General features: G+C 50.3%; 1 protein-coding gene across 5 annotated transcripts in view; it reads right to left on the reverse strand.

Moving 5' to 3' along the window:
* Nucleotides 1-20,673, reverse strand: part of ATP10B (ATPase phospholipid transporting 10B (putative)) — a 47,389-nt gene that overhangs the window by 11,819 nt on the left and 14,897 nt on the right. For 2 of the 5 annotated variants that reach the window (XR_011699148.1, XM_071570575.1), the window contains exons 5-14: nt 18,847-18,978; nt 14,551-14,678; nt 13,209-13,461; nt 12,113-12,345; nt 9,004-9,183; nt 7,721-8,456; nt 6,552-6,658; nt 5,742-5,868; nt 4,036-4,220; nt 481-793 (exon numbers count right to left, since the gene is read on the reverse strand). Coding sequence is in view for 4 of the 5 variants with exons in the window: in XM_071570575.1 (XP_071426676.1) it covers nt 481-793; nt 4,036-4,220; nt 5,742-5,868; nt 6,552-6,658; nt 7,721-8,456; nt 9,004-9,183; nt 12,113-12,345; nt 13,209-13,461; nt 14,551-14,678; nt 18,847-18,978 (2,394 nt within the window). In the remaining variant the exon portion in view is untranslated. Of the gene's footprint in view, nt 1-480; nt 794-4,035; nt 4,221-5,741; nt 5,869-6,551; nt 6,659-7,720; nt 8,457-9,003; nt 9,184-12,112; nt 12,346-13,208; nt 13,462-14,550; nt 14,679-18,116; nt 18,440-18,846; nt 18,979-20,673 lie in introns of those variants that run through there. The other 3 variants (XM_071570577.1, XM_071570576.1, XM_071570578.1) reach the window with 3 other exon arrangements.

Raw genomic sequence — 20,673 nt, forward strand, 5'->3', positions numbered from 1 at the left:
CAGTTTAAAAACCTCCAGGGATGGAGAATCCACCCCCTCTCTGGGCAGCCCATTCCAATGCCTGAGCACTCTGTCTGCAAAGAATTTCTTTCTGCTCTCCAACTTCAATTTCCCCTGGCAGAGCTTGAGCCCATCGTGCCCCCTTGTCCTATTGCTGAGTGCCTGGGAGAAGAGACCAACCCCCACCTGGCCAGAACTTCCCTTCAGGCAGTTCCAGACAGTGCTGAGGTCACCTCTGAGCCTCCTCTTCTCCAGGCTGAACACCCCCAGCTCCCTCAGCCTCTCCCCACAGCACTTGTGCTCCAGTCCCTTCTCCAGCCTTAGTGGGAGATGAAGCAGCACTTCCACACGTGCTTTGATCAGGAAAGATTCCTCACCGCCCTTTCCTACTCTGCGTGTCAGAGGCACAAACCCAGCGTGTGCAATGAATCCCACCCCCCAGCCCCGGGGCACAGGCAGGGCCGTGGGCTCGGTGGGTACCTATGGCCAGGGCCATGCCGCGCAGCCGCCGCCGCACCAGCCGCACCACCATGGCCTTCTGCAGGGGCGTGGAGCGGCAGCACAGCACCGAGCGGCACTGCCCGGCCAGCGCCAGCAGCTTCTCCTCCAGCCCGCCCTGCAGCGCCAGGCTCAGCGTCCTGCCGTCGATGACCAGCCCGAAGTGGGCACCGGGAGCCTCGGGGGCGGGCGAGGGCGTGGGGATAATGCCAAGGAACCTCCTGCGCCGCGTGTGCCGCTCACGGCTCTTCTTCACCTCCTCCAGGGTCAGATCCAAGAGGGATTCACAGGTTTCCTGGGAGAGAACAAGGGTGGCCTTAGGAATGGTTCTCCCCATCTCCCTCTCCAGCACAGCCCCTCAGCAGGTGTTCGTGTGGCTGTGCCAATGGGTTTAAGGCTGTGAGCAATAAACGTCAGGGCAAACTGGCTGGGAAAGGCTCTGCCCCATCTGACTGGAGATTATTGCAAGGACGTCATCGAATCCTGCAGGGAAATCACTGCACTTTTCATCAGCCAGTTGACTGAAGGAAGTATTTAAAAAGAAAACAAAATAATCTTTACATCAGGAGGACATACATGCCTTTGGAATGCTGAGAGGACAGAAATTAAAAAGAATTTTTTTTAAGGAGACTGAAAAATCTGGTTCTGATATGAATGATGTGAAATAATGCAGCATTTGCTTCCATCAGAAATAAACTGCAGTAGAGAAACAAGAGGTTCAGATCTTCAAAATTATACAGCAACTGTGAGGGTGTGGCCTTTTCTAGATCATGTATCAGGTGTGTGTCAGAGTGAGGAACAGAAATAAAACTTCCTACTTTCCAGCACTGTGTCTTACACACAAATATGGACCTTCTTTGTCAGCAAATCTGCCTCAATTTAGTCCAAGCCTCCTTTTAGATGCAAACAACCAGAATTGACTTAATATTAAATACACACAGAACAAGGGAAACACTTTTGTCTCTCCAATACAGATCTTCTAAATTGACAAACCACTATCAGAGAAAACCCTGAATGATCTTAAAGTTGTTTTGCTGCTGCTGAGTTCTGGAACTCCTCCTTCTGTGCATGGCACTGAATACCTGAGGAGCTAATCACTCCTTTTTCTACCTTTTCTCTCAGCTTTATTGAGTGATGATTCAGTACCAAAATGTTATTTTCACTTCATGTTGCATAAGGTACATGTGTAGGATGTTTGCAAGATTTAAATTACCCTTAAGTGGGAGGTTCTGGAATCAAATGCACTTCTGACATCTAATAAAAAGCCTGCACACTTAAAATCTCCAAAAAATACTGAAGAAGCATCATCTTTCTGTGACCAAACCAAAAATTGTAGTGGAAATTCCTGCTTTGCCTTGGCTTGCCTTTTGAGATGAACCCCCCAAGGCACCTCCTTTAGTTGCACCTTCCTGGCAGAGGTTTCATTTTCAGTGCTGGGATGAGCTGTTGGGCTCAGGGGGTGAAGGGAGGCCCTTCCACTGAAGCCACTCCGAGGGTTAAAGTTGACAGGTGGAACATTGCCTGCATTCTGTGTGTTCCTCACTGCACTGGGAGCCTCTTTCAGAACCAGGGTCTGCCCCCGGGTTTGTTTTGAAGGGGAGGGAACAAAATCTTTTCATGGAGTGACTCCAGTGCCCCCTGCACCCTCAGGATTCCCACAGGTGCCCATCTGTGCCCAGCCTATGCCTGAGCCCGGCCCCAGAGGGTGCTGGGGGGAGTGCCCGTGGCTCCTGGAGCCAGGGTGGTCCTGCTGCAGCATCCCTGCCCTGGCAGAGCCCATCCTCTCATTTCCATCCTCAGTGTATTCCCTCTGCATCCTGCTAAGGCAGATCTGTATGTCCAATGGAATCACACACTGAGGCAAGGACAGCACCCCGTGCCAAATTCCGTGTCCTTGTGGCGTGTTCCCCGTTCCCGTGACATTAAAAGAGACAGACATTTGCATGGGATTTTGTTCTCCTTTGGAGAGCCACTGGCTGCAGACAAAAGCAGGGAGAAAGTAGGGCACCTCCCTGCTCCTCACAATTGCTACCACAAGGAAAACACTCACGATTTGAACTATATTTAATTAATCCTCACAATAGCTTTAGCAAGAAGGGCAGGCTGGTGCTGGTGACCCCCCTCCTGCGGGGAGGAAAGCTGGGGCACCAACACAGGTGCCCTACCCGGTGCCACAGGGAAGCCCTGCCTGCCCTCCCCACCTCCTGCCAGGCAGGGCAGGGCAGGGCTGTTCTCAGGGGGGGCCACGAGTGATGCAGCACAAAAAGGACAGAGCAGCACTGGGAAAAGGGCAGTGGCTGCTGAGGGGGCACCTTGGGGGCTGCCAGGGCTTGGGGCAAGCAAGAGATCACCAGCAAGGAGATGCAAAAAGGGCAATGGCACATTTTGGACCCTGCTTTTGGGGTTAGAAATGGTCAGGGCTGAGCTCTCCTTAGCAATGGGTCTGCTTTAACCATAATGCTGCACTCCCCCTCCCCTAACCCACCTCCAAAGCCTCCTGTCCCACTGGATGCCCAGAGGGAGGAGCTGCAAGCTCTGCACAGTGGGGGCCACTCTGCTCTGCTGGAGTCAAGACATGCTTTTCCTGGTACCTGCTTGGGTTGCTCCACAACCACCCAAAGCCAGGGTGGCTCTTCTAAAGCCTTTGACTTTGCCCATCCTTGATGGCACTGCCCTCCTGGGAAGTTGGGACTGTGTTTGTTCCATTCAGATGGTTTCAGGAGAGCCATGGGTTGCACCACAGATTGCTCACCGTGGTTTAGTGAGCCACAGGAGTTGCCAGACGTGCCCTTGAAGTGACTGTCCTCAGTCTGGAGTGTGTCTGCTTTGCATGCCCTTCCTGGTGCCCATGGAAATCCAGGGAAGAGCTGTGCACACCAACAACTGTGTGTGCCATCATGGAATGCCAAGGAAGTGGCTGTGGCTTTAACCAACCCACAAGAACCATATTTAGGTGTTCAAGAAGGTGAAATGCCACTTACACAAAAAGACACCAGATTAAATTGTTCATTAATAAATTTCTGGTCAAGTCTAATCCTATCAGGGATCATGCAACTAGAAATTTCCAAATTTAATTAAGTCTCCACCTGTACATTTTTCCTGGCTGACTCAAAGGACATTCCAAGTGTCTTCCAAGAAATATCACCCAGGGTTAAAGTATCATTGGAACTGAAATTTCCACTGTAAGATGAAAATCCAGATATCAACATTATTAAGGAATTAGGCACTTAAACTGCATGTTACCTTCTTTCTAAAGGTAGTAATTCAGGTAATAGCTCATGAATCAGGAAATTTGTAAAAAGAATATTTTCATTTGGAGAAATCAGTGTATTCTCACTGAATGAAACTCTACAAAGTGTCTTGTATTTCAATTCATCCTGTTCTGTGTGGTTCTGCAGAGTTACTGGGCTAATGCCGTGTGGGGTTTTGTTGACTGTTTTGTGTTGAATGTGGTCTAAAGCAAAATGGTGCCAAACTGCAGGACATGAAGAAAGGGCAAGGCAGCAAATTCTATGCATCTTGGCTTTCTCTGCTCACCTTATTTTCGGTGTTAATGGTGAAGACAGTGTCTCTCTGGTGCAGGAGCTTGCAGGAGTATGCAATGTTCACTGCTGTCTCCTGCTTGTCCCCTGTCAGCACCCAGATTTGGATCCCAGCCTCTCGCAGGGCCACGATGGTGTCAGGCACTCCCTCCTGCAGCCTGTCCTCAATCCCTGTGGCTCCTGGGCAAAAGGGCAAAGAAGAGAAACTGTTGTCTTTAGCTGGAAATCACAGTGCTATTCTGTTGTTTAAGAAAAGCTCTTTGATTTCCAGTCATGCTCCTGAACTTATCAAGAGTTGAGCTAAGGTGTTGTCCAGCAAATAAACACACAGGCACAAGATCTGCATTTGAAATAAGGTCTGGATGTGTCAGCAGTCAAGTTCTGGCTCTTCATTTGTCTCATTGCCAGAACAATGAATTTCATTTCTTCTTAATAATCCAAAATGACAACGTGCTGGCAGAGGAATCACACCATATGCATTTTTTAAGAACTGCATTAAGTCCCATCAAAGCAACGAGAAAAGATGAACTCTGAGTATTTAAATGATTCTGTCCCTATTGTCGAGTCAGACGCTTCAGCCATCAAAGGGAGAAGACACAGGACAGCACATCTCCTGTTTGAAAATGCATGAACTCAGGAGAGGATGCCAACACTCATCCTGATGGTATTGGCCAATCACCACGTGAACGTTGCACAGCTCCTGATCTCCTCCACTAGAGGTCAGTTTGCAGATGCTGCAACTGTGGTGCATTAACGATTGGTATCGATCTCAGCTGAAAGGACACTTGGCAAATTAAAGTATGGAAGCACAGAGAGCCTTAAGAGTTGGCAAAGGTAACAGATTCTGACAAGATCTACATTCCCTCTTATGTGTTCTGCTTATGGCATTTACCATTATTACTCTAATTTTTTAAATCACTGCAGAGATTATGAGAAGCCATAATGCTAATAGCTTGCAATCACAGAAATGCAGGATAATGAGAGCAGAGTGCAAACTGTATGCACAGAAAAATGAGGCTGAGGCAGCTCCAGAAAGGAAAGTCCTAAAGAACAAAATGTTTGGAAACAAAATGGAACCCAAAGCACTGAAATGCTCCATCATTTCACAGAATGGTGTTGTTGGATACAATAGTGGTGGGTGATGCAGAAGGATGGATGTTGTAAGTTTTAACATTAAACATCTTTTCACAAAGTGCAGAAAGCAAACCCACCAATGCAGCCACTGCAGGAACTCACTGGTAAAACACCTACATGTTTAAGTTACTGGTTTTTATAATACAGTTCAATTATCAAAATTCTCTTGGAATTTGTGCTCAAAACTGAAGATAATTTATGGTATTTTATAGGTTTAAGTTAATTTATAGTGTTTTATAGGTTTATCTCAGGACACAGACACAACTGACTTGTGGAAATGTCCTTATCTGCTGTGTCAGCTGAGCCCCAGTAAGTGCCAAGGTGTGTGTCCTTTGCTCCTGGCACATGAGAGTTTCAGGGCACCTTTTCAAAGTTACTGCTGCTCAAAGTGCAGGGGGACTTGTGCAGACACTGTCACTGCATTGTATCTCCCTGGCCTGGAGATTTCCAACCTCAGAGGAAGACTTTGGGATAGAAATTAGTATAAGCTGCTGTCTCTGTGCTTGCCAAGAATGGCACAGGAGAGCCAGTGATACTTCCCACCGTGCCAGGTCCCATTTTAGCTACCCAGCAAGGTGAGGTTGGTCTCCAGGTGCTGGGCTGTCTCCATCAGCAGCTCCTCCCTGTTGTCCATTGCAGCTTCTGCCTCCCGACGAAAATTGGCCCATTTTTGAAAGTCATCTTCACTTAAGACCTGAATAACACAATTAAAACAGAGCTTATTTTAAATTTAAATGAGAGAGGAATGCCAGCTTTTGGGATCACAGGGACTTAGCTCCTATCCAAGCTGGTAAAGTGCTGGGTCATCTTTAAAATAGCACAAACTTTTCCAAGAGAAAACTGCAAGAACTTGTAGTTTGCACAAATGGCCTTCAGCTGAGACTCAAAAGTATGACCTAGAGGAACTCTTGCTCACACAACCCTCAGCTGGGGCTCTGCACTGGAACACACAGTTTCTGAAGGTTGGTCTACATTTCTCCAGGGCTTGAATGTGACCTCTTTGTTGCACGTAGACAACTTGTGTATGAAAGCACAACACTAAGATGCATTAACCCAGGCTGAGGGCAAGATTCTTGAAAGCAAAACAAAAAGCTTGGCTCCTCTGCAGGCTGTTTGTTTCTTACTTGGAAGCACCAGGTCAGCTGGAGTTACCAGGAGAGAAACAGAAACAAATTGTTGAGACTGACTAAAAATCCATCATCTGGTCACACTGAAGGAGGAAAAAAGGACTGCAGAGCAAGAAAATGGACAAATACATGGGCTGCATCTGGCTGGTTCTCTGAAGCAGGAGGAATTATAAAAATTAGTTTTTGTTAGTAAATCTCTTGCCATGCCCAGAGCTGAGCTGCAAACAACACCAGCCTGGTGCTCTCCCACCTTCTTGGCTATGCACAGAGTCCTCAGTCCGTCACGGGCATAGTGCTCCAGGTGCTTCTGGGTTCTTGCTTTTACCCTTTTCATTCTCTTCTCTGCACCACTGTCACCTGGGAAACACAGGGAAAAGATTCCACGTTTTAAGCACAGATCATTTCAGACCTAATGGCCTAAGGTTGAAAAACACTGGGCATTAGAGGGTAGTGGGTTCCAGTAAAGCTGCAATTCTTTTAAAGCTCGAAACTGTTGCCTGTGCAGAAGCTGAAGGCATGTTAGAGAACTTTGTCTGCTGTAAGAGAACGTTTCTTGTGAGTTTCTGTGTGTTTGAGTTTCTGTGTGTTTGCTGTGTTACAACTCTTGCTGACAAGCTGGAAAACAACGGCCAGCCCTCCCAGCAGTGTCACTGCAGAGCACACAGTGCACATGGGCTGCTGCTGTCAGGGAATTCTAATTAGCCCATTCCATGTTCTGAGCACTACTGAGGTTAAATAAATACCTCAGTTCTGTTCTACAAGGATAACACTAGAGGAAGCTTATCCTTTTTTTATACTTCTGATGTCTAGATATAACATTTCATGTACTCAGCACTGGTGAGGCCACACCTTGAGTGTTGTGTTCAGTTCTGGGCCCCTCAGTTCAGGAAAGAGATTGAGGGGCTGGAGCGGGGCCAGAAAAGAGCAACGAGGCTGGAGAAGGGACTGGAGCACAAGTGCTGTGGGGAGAGGCTGAGGGAGCTGGGGGTGTTCAGCCTGGAGAAGAGGAGGCTCAGAGGTGACCTCAGCACTCTACAACTGCCTGAAGAGATGTTGTAGCCAGGTGAGGGTTGGTCTATTCTCTCAGGCAACCAGCAATAGAACAAGAGGGCACAGCTCAATCTCTGCCAGGGGAGGTTTAGGTTGGATATCAGAAAGAAAATCTTTATGGAGAGAGTGCTCAGGCATTGGAATGGGCTGCCCAGAGAGGGGGCGGATTCTCCAACCCTGGAGGTTTTTAAGGTGAGACTGGATGTGGCACTGAGTGCCATGATCTGGTAATCAAGTGGGGTTGGACCAAGGGCTGGACTTGATGATCTCAGAGGTGTCTTCTAACCCAACTGATTCTGTGATTCTGTGCAGGAAAGAGCACTGAGTCTTTAGTAGGAAACACAACAGAGACAGCTCCCGGCTAATCACCTTTGGCAGAGTCCTCCAGCAAGTCCATGATGACGGAATCAGCGCCTTTGGTATAGACCACAATCTCCTTGGTGAGAGGGTGCCTCACCACCACAGACATCCTTTTCCTCACCGAGTCGAAGGGCAGGCTGTGCAGGATGTCGAAGGCGAGCAGGGTGCCCTGGGGCAGGCGCACGGTCACGCGCCGGGGCGTCCGTGCCACCAGGCTGACGCTGTAGGCGTGCGCCGCGTGCACCAGCGCCGCCTCGTCGGGGCTCTCAGCCTCGTAGCACAGGGCAGGGGGCACGGGGCTGCTGCCCACGGACTGCAACACCTCCTCCAGGGCGGCCGTGCCCACGTCTGGGCCGTCCCCGTGCCCCAGCCCCGCGCCCGCCGCGCTGGCACCACTGCCCGGACCGGCCAGGGGCTCCTCTGCGCCAAGACTGGCACCGAGCTCAGACCCACACTGGGAGCCGAGACTGGCACCCAGCTCGGGACCACACTGGGAGCCGAGACTGGCACCGAGCTCAGACCCACACTGGGAGCCGAGAGTGGCACCGAGCTCGGGACCACACTGGGATCCGAGACTGGCACCCAGCTCGGGACCACACTGGGATCCGAGACTGGCACCCAGCTCGGGACCACCCTGGGAGGAGGAAAAGGACTGACTGAGGCTTGCTAATTTCAGCCTCTGGAACATCTGATGGATCTTCTCCAGGGTGATCCCTGAAGGTTTTAGTGGTGGTGGGACTGTGACCTAGAAACATGAGAAAAGCTGTGGTTAAAAATAAAGGAGGGTGAACTGCAAGGTCCTTCTCAAAGCTTCAGTGTATTTTTCTGTATCTAAATGGCAATAATTATAGAAACATCTTTCCCCCTCCCCCCATCCCATTTAACTGCCCTCAGCAGAGGAGTCATAGACGAGTTGGCATCCAAATTTCATGGTGATTTGTATCTCCACCTCTGGAGCAGAGATGTAATCAAGCTCCTTGGAGCTCTGTCAATGGCCTGGCAGCTCAGAGCAAACCCAGCGTGCTCCACACCCCTCTGACAGCAGATATAACACAAAATCTAAATGGAAAGGTGCAGATGCTGTGATAACCTCAGCTATCCATCAGCCATAAAAAGCCCTGCTAGGAAGGGATGCCCAGGCAGGGAAACGAGGTATTACACAAAAGGTAAGAGAAGGAGAGGAGAACTCCCCAACGCCCCATTTTTCAGCATTTCAGGTTTCACTGAGCACTGCTCTGTGTGGTTAAATGGGAGCATAACCAATTTTCCTCATCTCCTGGCACTGAGCTCACCCTCTGCCTTGGCTCCGTGGCTGTGGACACCAGCACCGTGTTGCAGATGGCAAGGGCAAGGAAAAAGTCAGTGAAGGACGTGGAAGTCTTCGTGGGAAGGAAGGGAGAAAGACTCTCAGTGTGCAGGGCAGCTTCCCTCACCCTCCTCAGCAGCCTGCTGTCTGGAGTCACATCCTTCTCCTGCAAGAGAAATCACTCTGAGGATTATTCCTGTTTCATCTTGGCCTCAGGGAACAACTGGCAACTGGACAGACTTCTTGCCTCTTACACTGAATTTACACCCAGGATTATGTAAGGGAAATGCCTTCTGTACTTAACATCTAAGGTAAAAAGGATGTATTTCTAAAAGCTGCAGAACTAAATAAATAGAAGGAAATGCATCTTGAAATAGAAGTGATTTCATAGTTTTATTTCTTTTTGAGATCTGCTTAAAATTGAGAATAATCTATACCATATCCCCAAACTTTCAAACTGCTGACTCCTGAATTAAAGGGCATTTCAGATAGAAGTACACATGGAATCTCCCATTTCAGTGTGGAAGCTGTTCATTATTTCAACAAAGGATATTTTGTGCTTATGACTTAATTACAGCAGTATCACTTTTGTTTCCAGAATAATTTCATTTCACCCCCAGAAAGAGAAGCTGTCTCGAACTCTTCTTCCTCAGTCCTTGCAGTAAATAAATAAATCAATACATTCCTACATGTTCCTGGGATGTTTCTGTAATTTTACTACCACATTCCTTCTAATCAAATCTAAATTTCCAAGCCAAACTCCTTAAGAGTGCCACTTATCTACAATTTAATTTGGTGCAGGGCTATGGGAGGGCTTTAATTCCATGTAGGGCTGTTTTACTGCTAATGGAAGTTTCATGTGAGCAGAGTCTGGTTTGGATTTAATTCAGGGCCATATTTAACAAGGGCTTCCAAATTTAAGAACAACTTCCTGTGAGCCAACACTTTTGATGCCTTGTCCAAGGAACTGCCAAAGTTACTCAGCTGCTTCCTCGTTCCTCTCTGCTCTTCCCCTCTCCTTGGTCAACCTGGCACAGCTGGCCCAAGTTCTGTGAAAACACCCCACAAGTGCCCACCCTCCATGGCTGTGCTGAGCTGAACCTGCTCATGGAATTGCTGTTGCCAAAGGCAGGGCTGGTTCTTCATTAATCCTGATAATTACAAGGAGATCCACTGCTCCTTTTGCAGCTCAGCTGAAATCCAACCTTCTGAACTCAGAATTTTCCTCTGGAAAAACTGGGAATTGTCAGGTCAATTATGGTCTCAGAGACACATTTATCAAAACAAAATAACACTAATACTAAAATCAATATTTATGGGAAGAATTTTTCTCTTTTTCTTTTCCCATTCAGTGAAAACGAGGCTGACCTGAATTTCCAGACTGAACATATGGAAAAACCCCTCAGCAAACAAAAAACAAAACAAAATAAACCAGCACTAATGATGGTGATGATCAACTAAATTTGCCACCTTTTCAATGACAGCAATTCTGTTAGAGCAAATGGGGGTGCTATAAAGGGACCTGTGCCATTCAGACTTTAAGATCTCCTCATTAACTTGGGAGCATTTCTTCTACTTGGGGGCATTAAACTGATGGCAACAGGACAATGGGAACCTTCAGGAAATGCTTCCAGTAGCAAGGCAGGGCTTATTGCAGCTATTAAATCTAGAAGGAAATGTGCTGTCACCACCTCAATTCCTGAGAACCCCTTCAGGGAGAGAGAGCAAATGTTAATTTTCTATCTTGTTCCTTTGTTGAAAGATGGATTTTTTAAAGAACTTTTACCTGCTGACACCACACAGGCCACAGACACTCTTGGGATACCTGGAGTGCTCCGGGTGCTCCAGATTTGGAGCAAAGCACAAATGCATCAGACAAGGGGATTGAAGTTCCAAGGGGCAGGAACCAGAGGGACACAGGAAAATTTATTATCCCCATTTTATTAACAGGGAACTGGCTTGGCAGGTAAAGGAGGATTCTGCCATGTGTCATTTAAAGGACATCTTCATGCAGGACACCCTCTGGGCAATCTCTCATTGTCTCCTTCTTTACTACACCTTCATATTTGTCATAGGGGTCAAACAATTTATCCAGACAGTGACACCTCTGAGTCCATGACAGCAGCTTAATCTTCCTCTACAAAGGAGATATTTGATACCAGTTCCTCAGATTCTTATTTATAGAAGAAAATGAAGAGGCCTGGCAGTAAAAAATGGAATTGGGAAATGTACTGACAAGAAATTTCTTTATCACACCTCAGAATCAAGACCTGTAAGAAGTTCTCAGAAGTCACAAGTCATGGGTTCTCAAGAATCCATGGAGATGTTCTCTACATCTCATGAGGACTGGGCTGGAAAATCCTGGGATAACAACTGACCAAACTCCCATATTCCAAGGACAGGAGGAGTTCTGACTGGTATCTACTGTATGACAGAGGAATTGCTCAAGGTGAGGAGGATGTTATAAGGAACAACAACTGCAGAAAATGAAGATCTGAGAATTTTGTGTTTATTAGACTTAAAAAAATAATAATCAAGATTTGGAAGGGTTTCCCAGGCCTTTAATTTTAATTGGAATTCTAACTTTGAGAGTGTATGACCTTCTCTTACTGCTCACAAAAACCTTGTCTGAAATGCCTGTTACAAAAACCTTTCAAGAACAGAACTGTCTGACCTTCATTAGGCTGTGTTGGATTTTGGGAGGTTCAGATGTGAAGTTCAGCAGAGCTGAATTCAGTTCCACCCTGGCTGCAGCCTGGAGCCCAAAGCTCTGGCTCTCCTTCCCCCTGGCAGCTGCCCAGGGCTGGGTCTCTCCTGCCCCCCTGCCCACCCCAGGGTCTCTCCTACTCCCCTGCCCACCCCAGGGTGTCTCCTGCCCCCCTGCCCACCCCAGGGTCTCTCCTACTCCCCTGCCCACCCCAGGGTCTCTCCTGTCCCCATGCCCACCCCAGGGTCTCTCCTGTCCCCATGCCCACCCCAGGGTGTCTCCTGCCCCCATGCCCACCCCAAGGTCTCTCCTGCCCCCCTGCCCACCCCAGGGTCTCTCCTGCCCCCCTGCCCACCCTGGGCCAGCAGGGAGCTCCCTGGGTACTCACGATGGTGCTGCTGAATGCCACCTGTGCCTGGGCACTGTCCTGGCGCCCCATGGACCTGCTCCTGGTGTGCCCCTGGAACCGTGCCCTGGCACTCTGGCACCTCCTCAGGGGTCTTAGGGTGCCCTGCCTGCCCACTGGCCCCCCAGGGGGCACGGCAGGCAGAGTGAAGTGCTGGAGCTTTGCCAGGTCCTCATCATCCCAGTCCAGCCCTTTGTGTGTCTCCAGGCGCTTGGCTGCAAAAAAAGGCAAAGAGAAATTTTTCCTCTGAGTGAGGGTTTGGGTTTGGGTTTTGGGAGGAATTCCTTGAGCAGTTAAACAGAATGAAGCAAACTAAGCTAAAGCCAAAACATCCCAGAAACCTGCACCAGGAAAACCTCACTGTCCATAAAGTTACCGGTGACTCTCCCTGTTTGTTACTGCAAGAAAACCAAAGTGTGTTTCCATTTCCAGAGCAATCAGTCACTTCCATGGCCTTCACTTGGGCTCTTTGGCTGCGTTTTGCAGTTGAGTGGAACAGCAGAGTGGAATGTGGTGACCCACAGTTTGCTGATGTTCTCAGTCACAGAACACAAACATCTTTGGGCAGCTGTTTGCCAGTTCCATGAGATCCCTTCCACTGTGGGCAGTGAGAGCAGTGCCCAGCAGGGCTCGGAGCCTGCAGTGCCAGGAGCCCCGGGCACAGCCTGCAGCAGGAGCTGCTCCAGGGCTCAGGGCTTGGGCTCTCCAGGGCACACACAGGGCCATGGCAATTACTGTGGGACATGCTGAGTTTAATTGCTAACTAATATCAGTCTGGGAGCTTATGAAAGGTTGGCTGGTGCTCCTTCAGAAATGAAAGAGAAAATGCTCTCTTTGCATGCCCGAGTGGGCATTGAATGCAGGGCAGAGCCTGAGGTGCAACCCCTGCCCCTTCTGAATCACCTAAAACACCTTCACTTTCCTGGATCTCTGTAACAGGAGTCCCTCACATAGTGGAGACAAATCCACAAAGTTCTACATTCAATCAGAAGGCTCAGTAGATTTAAGTATTGATATTTAAATTAATAACATTTAACTGTTCAGAGGAAAAGAAAAAGAATCCAAAGGCATCTCTCACCATTTTCCTGATGGGAAAACTCAATTCCATCGACAGTACAGCGGCGAAATACCATTTTGTTTTCTGTCAGTGTCCCAGTTTTGTCTGAGAAGATGTACTGGATTTGTCCAAGATCTTCAGTAATATTCAGGGCTCGGCACTGGATGGGCAAATCTGCTGCTTCATCATACAGGTCAGTGTCGTTGTGGATCAGGAAGGCTTGGCCCAGTTTGACCAACTCAATTGACACATAAAGAGAAATGGGGATGAGGGTCTGAAAGAGAGTTGAAAATGCAGTGAGGGGTGAGATGTCAGCAATGCCCTGGCACAGGCACACGGATGGTTTCCCAAACAATTCTTCCCAGAGACCCATTGTAGGGCTGACAAATAACAGTTCAGGGGGCAAATAAATCCTGCACACAATAGCACAGGGTAGAGGGACAATAAGTGGCAAATTTAAGACCAAATTCCTATAAACCAAATTCAAAGATGGAGTTTCAGAGATGGCCTTACAGAGCACATTTTCTGGGCACGGGACTGTGCTTGCCCTTACCCTCCTGAAACTCTGAGAGCACCAGCACAGACTCAGTGCAGAAAAGTTCCACAAGCAATTACTTGGCACACACTTCCCACCCACGAGCCTCCTTGGCCTGAAATAATAATGAATCCTTAAGATGCACAAATATTCTGTTTGAATAATGAAGAATAATCCCCCAAGGAATCTCTGAGCAGCTCTGAAACTTATCTTCACATTTCACTCATATTGAAGAAATTCTGTCCACTTAAATCTCAGCAGTGACATCAAGGAATCTGAAAAGTAAATGTGACTTTTTTTCCTCACCCAAGAAAATGGTCTCCCCCAATTAGGCTTAATCAGACTCAAATATACAAGCATCCTACTTCTAATTTAGCTTTCCTCCTAGACCAGCTGAACCATAACTAGTTATTTTTCCCTACTGGCAAAAATGACAATTTTTGTTTCACTGTTTTCCTGAGATGTTAAGTGGAATTATTATTTTTGAATTCTGGATATAGGCAGAAAAAAAAAGGAAGCTGACATTTGGATGTAAACATCCTCTTTATTGCATCTGCTAGAGAGTCTGGAGTGAAAGACAGAATACAAGTCTTTCCCAGCTATATCCTTGTGGGGTTTCAGCAGCAAGAGGGAAAAATCTGCAGTTAGAAAGAAAAAGAAGATACGTAATTTCACACTTGGATGAGCTGAAATACTCCCAGCAATTTTTCCAAATAAGATTAAGAAGGTACTGCACAGCTATTAGTTGCTATTAATTGTTCATTAGTGATTAGACCTAATTTTGAATAGCTTCTTCCTTGGAGGTAACTGAGAGGCTTTGCCTCTTACCTGCAGCAGGATTATCATGGTCAGGAACGTGTAGAATCCAGCAAGAACTGGGGACAGAAAATTCCCGTTGCCATCGGGGACATCGTAGGGAGGGTGCTCTGAGAAGGTCCCAGACCAGATGGCGTGGCCTGTGGGGTGAGGAGCAGCATTGGGGCAGGCTGAGCTGGGGCTGTGCAGCCCCTGCCATGGGGATGGGGATGGGGATGGGGATGGGGATGGAGGTGGGGATGGGGATGGGGACGGGGATGGAGGTGGGGATGGGGATGGAGGTGGGGATGGGGATGGGGATGGAGGTGGGGATGGGGATGGGGACGGGGATGGGGATGGGGATGGAGGTGGGGATGGGGATGGGGATGGGGATGGGGATGGGGATGGGGATGGGGATGGGGATGGGAATGGAGGTGGGGATGGGGATGGGGATGGAGGTGGGGATGGGATTGGGGATGGGGATGGAGGTGGGGATGGAGGTGGGGATGGAGGTGGGGATGGGGATGGGGACGGGGATGGGGATGGGGATGGAGGTGGGGATGGGGATGGGGATGGGGATGGGGATGGGGATGGGGATGGGGATGGGGATGGGGATGGGAATGGAGGTGGGGATGGGGATGGGGATGGAGGTGGGGATGGGATTGGGGATGGGGATGGAGGTGGGGATGGAGGTGGGGCTGGGGCTGGGGCTGGGGCTGGAGGTGGGGATGGAGGTGGGGATGGGGATGGAGGTGGGGATGGGGATGGGGATGGAGGTGGGGATGGGGATAGGGATGGGGACGGGGATGGGGATGGGGATGGAGGTGGGGATGGAGGTGGGGATGGGGATGGGGATGGGGATGGAGGTGGGGACGGGGACGGGGATGGGGATGGGGATGGAGGTGGGGATGGGGATGGGGATGAGGATGGAGGTGGGGATGGGGATGAAGATGGGGATGGGGCTGGGGATGGGGATGGACTGCTCTGACAACCAAACAGAAGGATCATCTGCAGAGCAACAGGCCCTGAGGAGCACTCAGTCAGCACTCAGACCTCTGGGACAATGCACAGCACCTGCACACATGGGATGTGCTGGTGAGAAATAAACATCAGGAGTGTTTTCCTTCCCCCTCCTTCGGGAGGAGCCCCCCAGGGCTCACAGCTCTGCACAGACCCTTCCTCACTCTGTCTTGCTGCTGGAGGCTCCTTCTCTGGCACCCACCTACAATCCTTGGTGCTGAAGACGCCTCTTTCTAACAGAAGGAGACCTTAGAACCTTTATACAGACAAAACTGAAGTATTTCTTATCCCTCCTGACCATTCTTGATTTCAATGTACCTTTGTTAGAGTTGATAACCCTCCTGTAATTCAGACTGGGTAACTCATTTTTACATTCCCTTCAATCAAGTCATATCCCAGAGAGCCAAGGCAAACAACTGGGTTTCCCTCTTTGCCTCGTTGCTCCAGATGCCAAAAGCCTCCATTTGTCCACTTCCCATCCCCAGCTCTGCTCAAACTCCCTTTAGCAGCACATAAACAAGCAGTTGTTCTGCAGCATCTGCCTCCTAAAATGCTGCCAAAGATGTTCCAGTGATGGCAGCAACGTGTCCTGGCTGCCAGAGAGCACAGGCCCAGCTGAGCAAGGACAACTCTGCTCAACAAGCCACTTTTTGCCTCAATTTATCACTGTGTGGAAGTCCTGATGACTGATGCCCCAGTGCTATTCCCTCCTAGAACCCCACACTGGGACAAGGCTGCAAAGCAAGAACTCATGGCAGAGCCTGGGGGCATCTTGGATAGATGAAAGCTAATGGATTGTTCCTGTTTTACATGTTTCACTTAGACTAACAACATCTTTTTTTTTTAACACCAGCAGATAAATTGTTTTTCAAATGCTGATTTTTTCATCTGAGACTACTTTAAACCTTAAATTGAAGGACTTTATTACTCGAGGGCCCCTACACAACAGACAAAGACAAGTCTCTAAATCTACATGACAGCAGCCAGGGAACAAGGAAAATAAAGTCTCTCTCTCCCTCACACAGAGCTCAGTTGTCAAACTGAAATCCCATTTTGCTGCCAAAAGAGCCCACTGCAACACCAAGCAGTAAAATTAAAGCAGTGATTAAGTCAGTTCAATTGTTCATCTCTTTTGGATGGCTCTCACTTCCAAAGGTATTACACTGAGCTCTGGCTCTGTGTCCCATCACAGACCTCCAGGGCAGGTGCAGGAACACTTGGCAGAACCACAGGATTGGGCTTTGTCACTAAATCAGAGCAGCAGCACTGAGCAAGTTGTCACCGAGACAAAATCCATTAAAAAGGAAAGGGGCTCGTGGGAGCCTCTGGCAGCTCTTTCAAGCAGTGACCCATTCCAAAGCCAGTGGGTTTAAAATCGGGTCCTCTCCTCAGAATGATGAGATCCTGCTAATTCTGCCCTGCCTGGGACGTGCTGCAGCCAGAGCTGGAGGGAGCAGGTGCTTACACAGGGTGAGGATGATGTTTGTGAGACCAGGATGATGCTGGTTCCTCTATTCACGTGTGCTCACCCACCAGGACCCAGGGAAAGGGAACAGGTGCCCTCTCCCACCCTGCCCCAAGGGGGCTTTGGAGAAGGAAGCAAACTGTGCACCCTGGGAGCTGCAGGAACTGGTTGTGTGCAGCTCGGGGGTTCTAAACTGGGTGGCTCTGGCAAACATCCCTCCTGAACATCTCAGAGGAAGATGTTACTGAAATGGAGGTCAACCTACATCATTTGAGGACCAAACACCCCCCAGGAGGCAGATCCCAGTGGGCCAGTACCATCCCTCCAGTGCAGGAACCAAACAGCTTTCACTTGAGTTACACGTTTAACCATAGTGGAGATGGGCCTTATCTGGAACATTCCTACCCGTGGATGAGTTCTATTCCATCTGAATCACTCAAATTTGCCACTTCAACTCATCTGTTGGAAAGACCAAGGAACTGAAAGAGCCCAAGAGCATTCAGCTCTAGATCTGACTCCTGTCCGTAAGATCAGTTTTAGCCACCATTTCTGAAAAAGCAGTGAAGCAGCAGAGGGTTTGGTTGTGCTCATACCCACAGCAGAGGGTTTGGTGGTGCCCATACCCACAGCAGAGGGTTTGGTGGTGCCCATACCCACAGCAGAGGGGTTGGTGGTGCCCATACCCACAGCTCCCAGCAGACACATCCCCAGCAGCAGAGGGGTTGGTGGTGCCCATACCCACAGCTCCCAGCAGGCACATCCCCATGGCAGAGGGGTTGGTGGTGCCCATACCCACAGCTCCCAGCAGGCACATCCCCATGGCAGAGGGGTTGGTGGTGCCCATACCCACAGCTCCCAGCAGGCACATCCCCATGGCAGAGGGGTTGGTGGTGCCCATACCCACAGCTCCCAGCAGGCACATCCCCATGGCAGAGGGGTTGGTGGTGCCCATACCCACAGCTCCCAGCAGGCACATCCCCATGGCAGAGGGGTTGGTGGTGCCCATACCCACAGCTCCCAGCAGGCACATCCCCATGGCAGAGGGGTTGGTGGTGCCCATACCCACAGCTCCCAGTGCTCATCCCCACAGCAGAGGGGTTGGTGGTGCCCATACCCACAGCTCCCAGCAGGCACATCCCCAGCAGCAGAGGGGTTGGTGGTGCCCATACCCACAGCAGAGGGTTTGGTGGTGCCCATACCCACAGCTCCCAGTGCTCATCCCCAGCAGCAGAGGGGTTGGTGGTGCCCATACCCACAGCTCCCAGCAGGCACATCCCCATGGCAGAGGGGTTGGTGGTGCCCATACCCACAGCTCCCAGCAGGCACATCCCCATGGCAGAGGGTTTGGTGGTGCCCGTACCCACAGCTCCCAGCAGGCACATCCCCATGGCAGAGGGTTTGGTGGTGCCCGTACCCACAGCTCCCAGTGCTCATCCCCACAGCAGAGGGTTTGGTGGTGCCCATACCCACAGCTCCCAGCAGGCACATCCCCAGCAGCAGAGGGGTTGGTGGTGCCCATACCCACAGCTCCCAGCAGGCACATCCCCAGCAGCAGAGGGGTTGGTGGTGCCCATACCCACAGCTCCCAGCAGGCACATCCCCAGCAGCAGAGGGGTTGGTGGTGCCCATACCCACAGCTCCCAGCAGGCACATCCCCATGGCAGAGGGGTTGGTGGTGCCCATACCCACAGCTCCCAGTGCTCATCCCCACAGCAGAGGGGTTGGTGGTGCCCATACCCACAGCTCCCAGTGCTCATCCCCACAGCAGAGGGGTTGGTGGTGCCCATACCCACAGCTCCCAGCAGGCACATCCCCAGCAGCAGAGGGTTTGGTGGTGCCCATACCCACAGCTCCCAGCAGGCACATCCCCAGCAGGAGCCCCACGCACAGCACGATGTCCCTGTTCATGCGGCGCTCGATGCGGCTCCGCTTGTACCGGGGGCCGCTGTTGTTCAGCATCGCCTTCGTCTCGTGCCCTGCACAACACACAGAATAGCAGCCCCTTTAGGGAGGGTTTTTTGGCTTGGTTGGCTTTTTAAAAAAGTATTTCTCTCACAGGATGAGAGCAGGATGACTAATGTTGATGTCACTCTAGTTTTATTCATCTTCCTTCCCTTTTGACTGAATGTGTCAGAGACTAAATCCAGGGGTCTGCAAAAGACCCCCCATTGCACTGCAGATTTCAGCTGTCCCAATGACAGCAGATTTAGCATTACAAGGTTTATGTAAATATTCAAAAGTCAAATCATCCTGAGAATAAAACCAAAATGAACAATAATATTATATATTTGTATTTTGCAAACAAATAGCTTCGGTGCTATGCAGATTCCTGAAACCTACATTGGAAGATTTCTCAGCAGCTGTTTCAAAGCCAACAGACACATTTCTTGTATTGACTTAAATGAAATCCAGCAAGTCGGATTCAGCAGGGAAAGACACTAATGTTACTGAGCTTTTCACTCTGTGCTTGGAAAGTGCTAACAAAACAGTAGGATGAGAAATAAACAAAACCTATTCCTTAAACTTAGTGAAATAGAACTGAGCTGGTGTATTTGTAATGGCAAAAGAGAAGTAGAAATTGCTTTTTCCAGTCTATTAATATTATCTAAACTGTGGCTCCACAACTGGGAGGTCTGGACACCATCTGTTGCTGTATTACATGGGATCTTTGCTTTTTCCATTGTCTTTCCCCCTGGAAATACAGACCCTTCAGACTTGTATTTGGTTTCCATTTGCATGTGCAGGATGTGGGTGACAGGGACTGTTTTCCAAGCTGCCTTTCAGCTTTCTCTGGGGAAGGGATTCAAACCCAAAGCTGGAATTCAGGTGCAATTCCATCCCACCTGCTGGATCCAGCCCAGGTTCACACCCACAGTTATTAATTAAGGCAGAGAGCAAGAGAGACATTGCTCTGCAGCCTTATGGTCAGCACACCCACCCAAGGGCTGGGGCTCCTGGCTCTCCACTCCATGAACAGGCCATTCATTATTCACCCAGCCTGGAGCACTGTGGGCTTCTCCCACCCCTGCTCCTCCTTGGCAGCTCCTGCCTGACCCTCAGCCTGGCTGTGGAGCTGCCGGGGCAGGGGGGGTGTTCCCTGGCAGGGGGGGGGTGTGTGTTCCCTGGCAGGGGGGGGTGTTCCCTGGCAGGGGGGGGTGTTCCCTGGCAGGGGGGGGTGTTCCCTGGCAGGAGGGGGGGTGTTCCCTGGCAGGAGGGGGGGTGTTCCCTGGCAGGGGGGGGTGTGTGTTCCCTGGCGGGGGGGGTGTTCCCTGGCGGGGGGGTGGTGTGTTCCCTGGCAGGGGGGTGATCCCTGGCAGGAGGGGGGTGTTCCCTGGCAGGGGGGTGTTCCCTGGCAGGAGGGGGGTGATCCCTGGCAGGAGGGGGGTGTTCCCTGGCAGGGGGGGTGTTCCCTGGCAGGGGGGGGTGTGTGTTCCCTGGCAGGGGGGGGGTGTTCCCTGGCAGGGGGGGTGTGTTCCCTGGCGGGGGGGGGGTGTTCCCTGGCGGGGGGGGTGTTCCCTGGCAGGGGGCGGTGTTCCCTGGCAGGGGGCGGTGTTCCCTGGCAGGGGGCGGCGTTCCCTGGCAGGGGGGGTGTGTTCCCTGGCACGGGGGGTGTTCCCTGGCAGGGGGGGGTGTGTTCCCTGGCAGGGGGGTGTGTGTTCCCTGGCACGGGG

Source organism: Pithys albifrons, chromosome 15 (genome assembly GCF_047495875.1).
Source record: "Pithys albifrons albifrons isolate INPA30051 chromosome 15, PitAlb_v1, whole genome shotgun sequence".
In the NCBI taxonomy this organism is placed as follows: domain Eukaryota; kingdom Metazoa; phylum Chordata; class Aves; order Passeriformes; family Thamnophilidae; genus Pithys; species Pithys albifrons.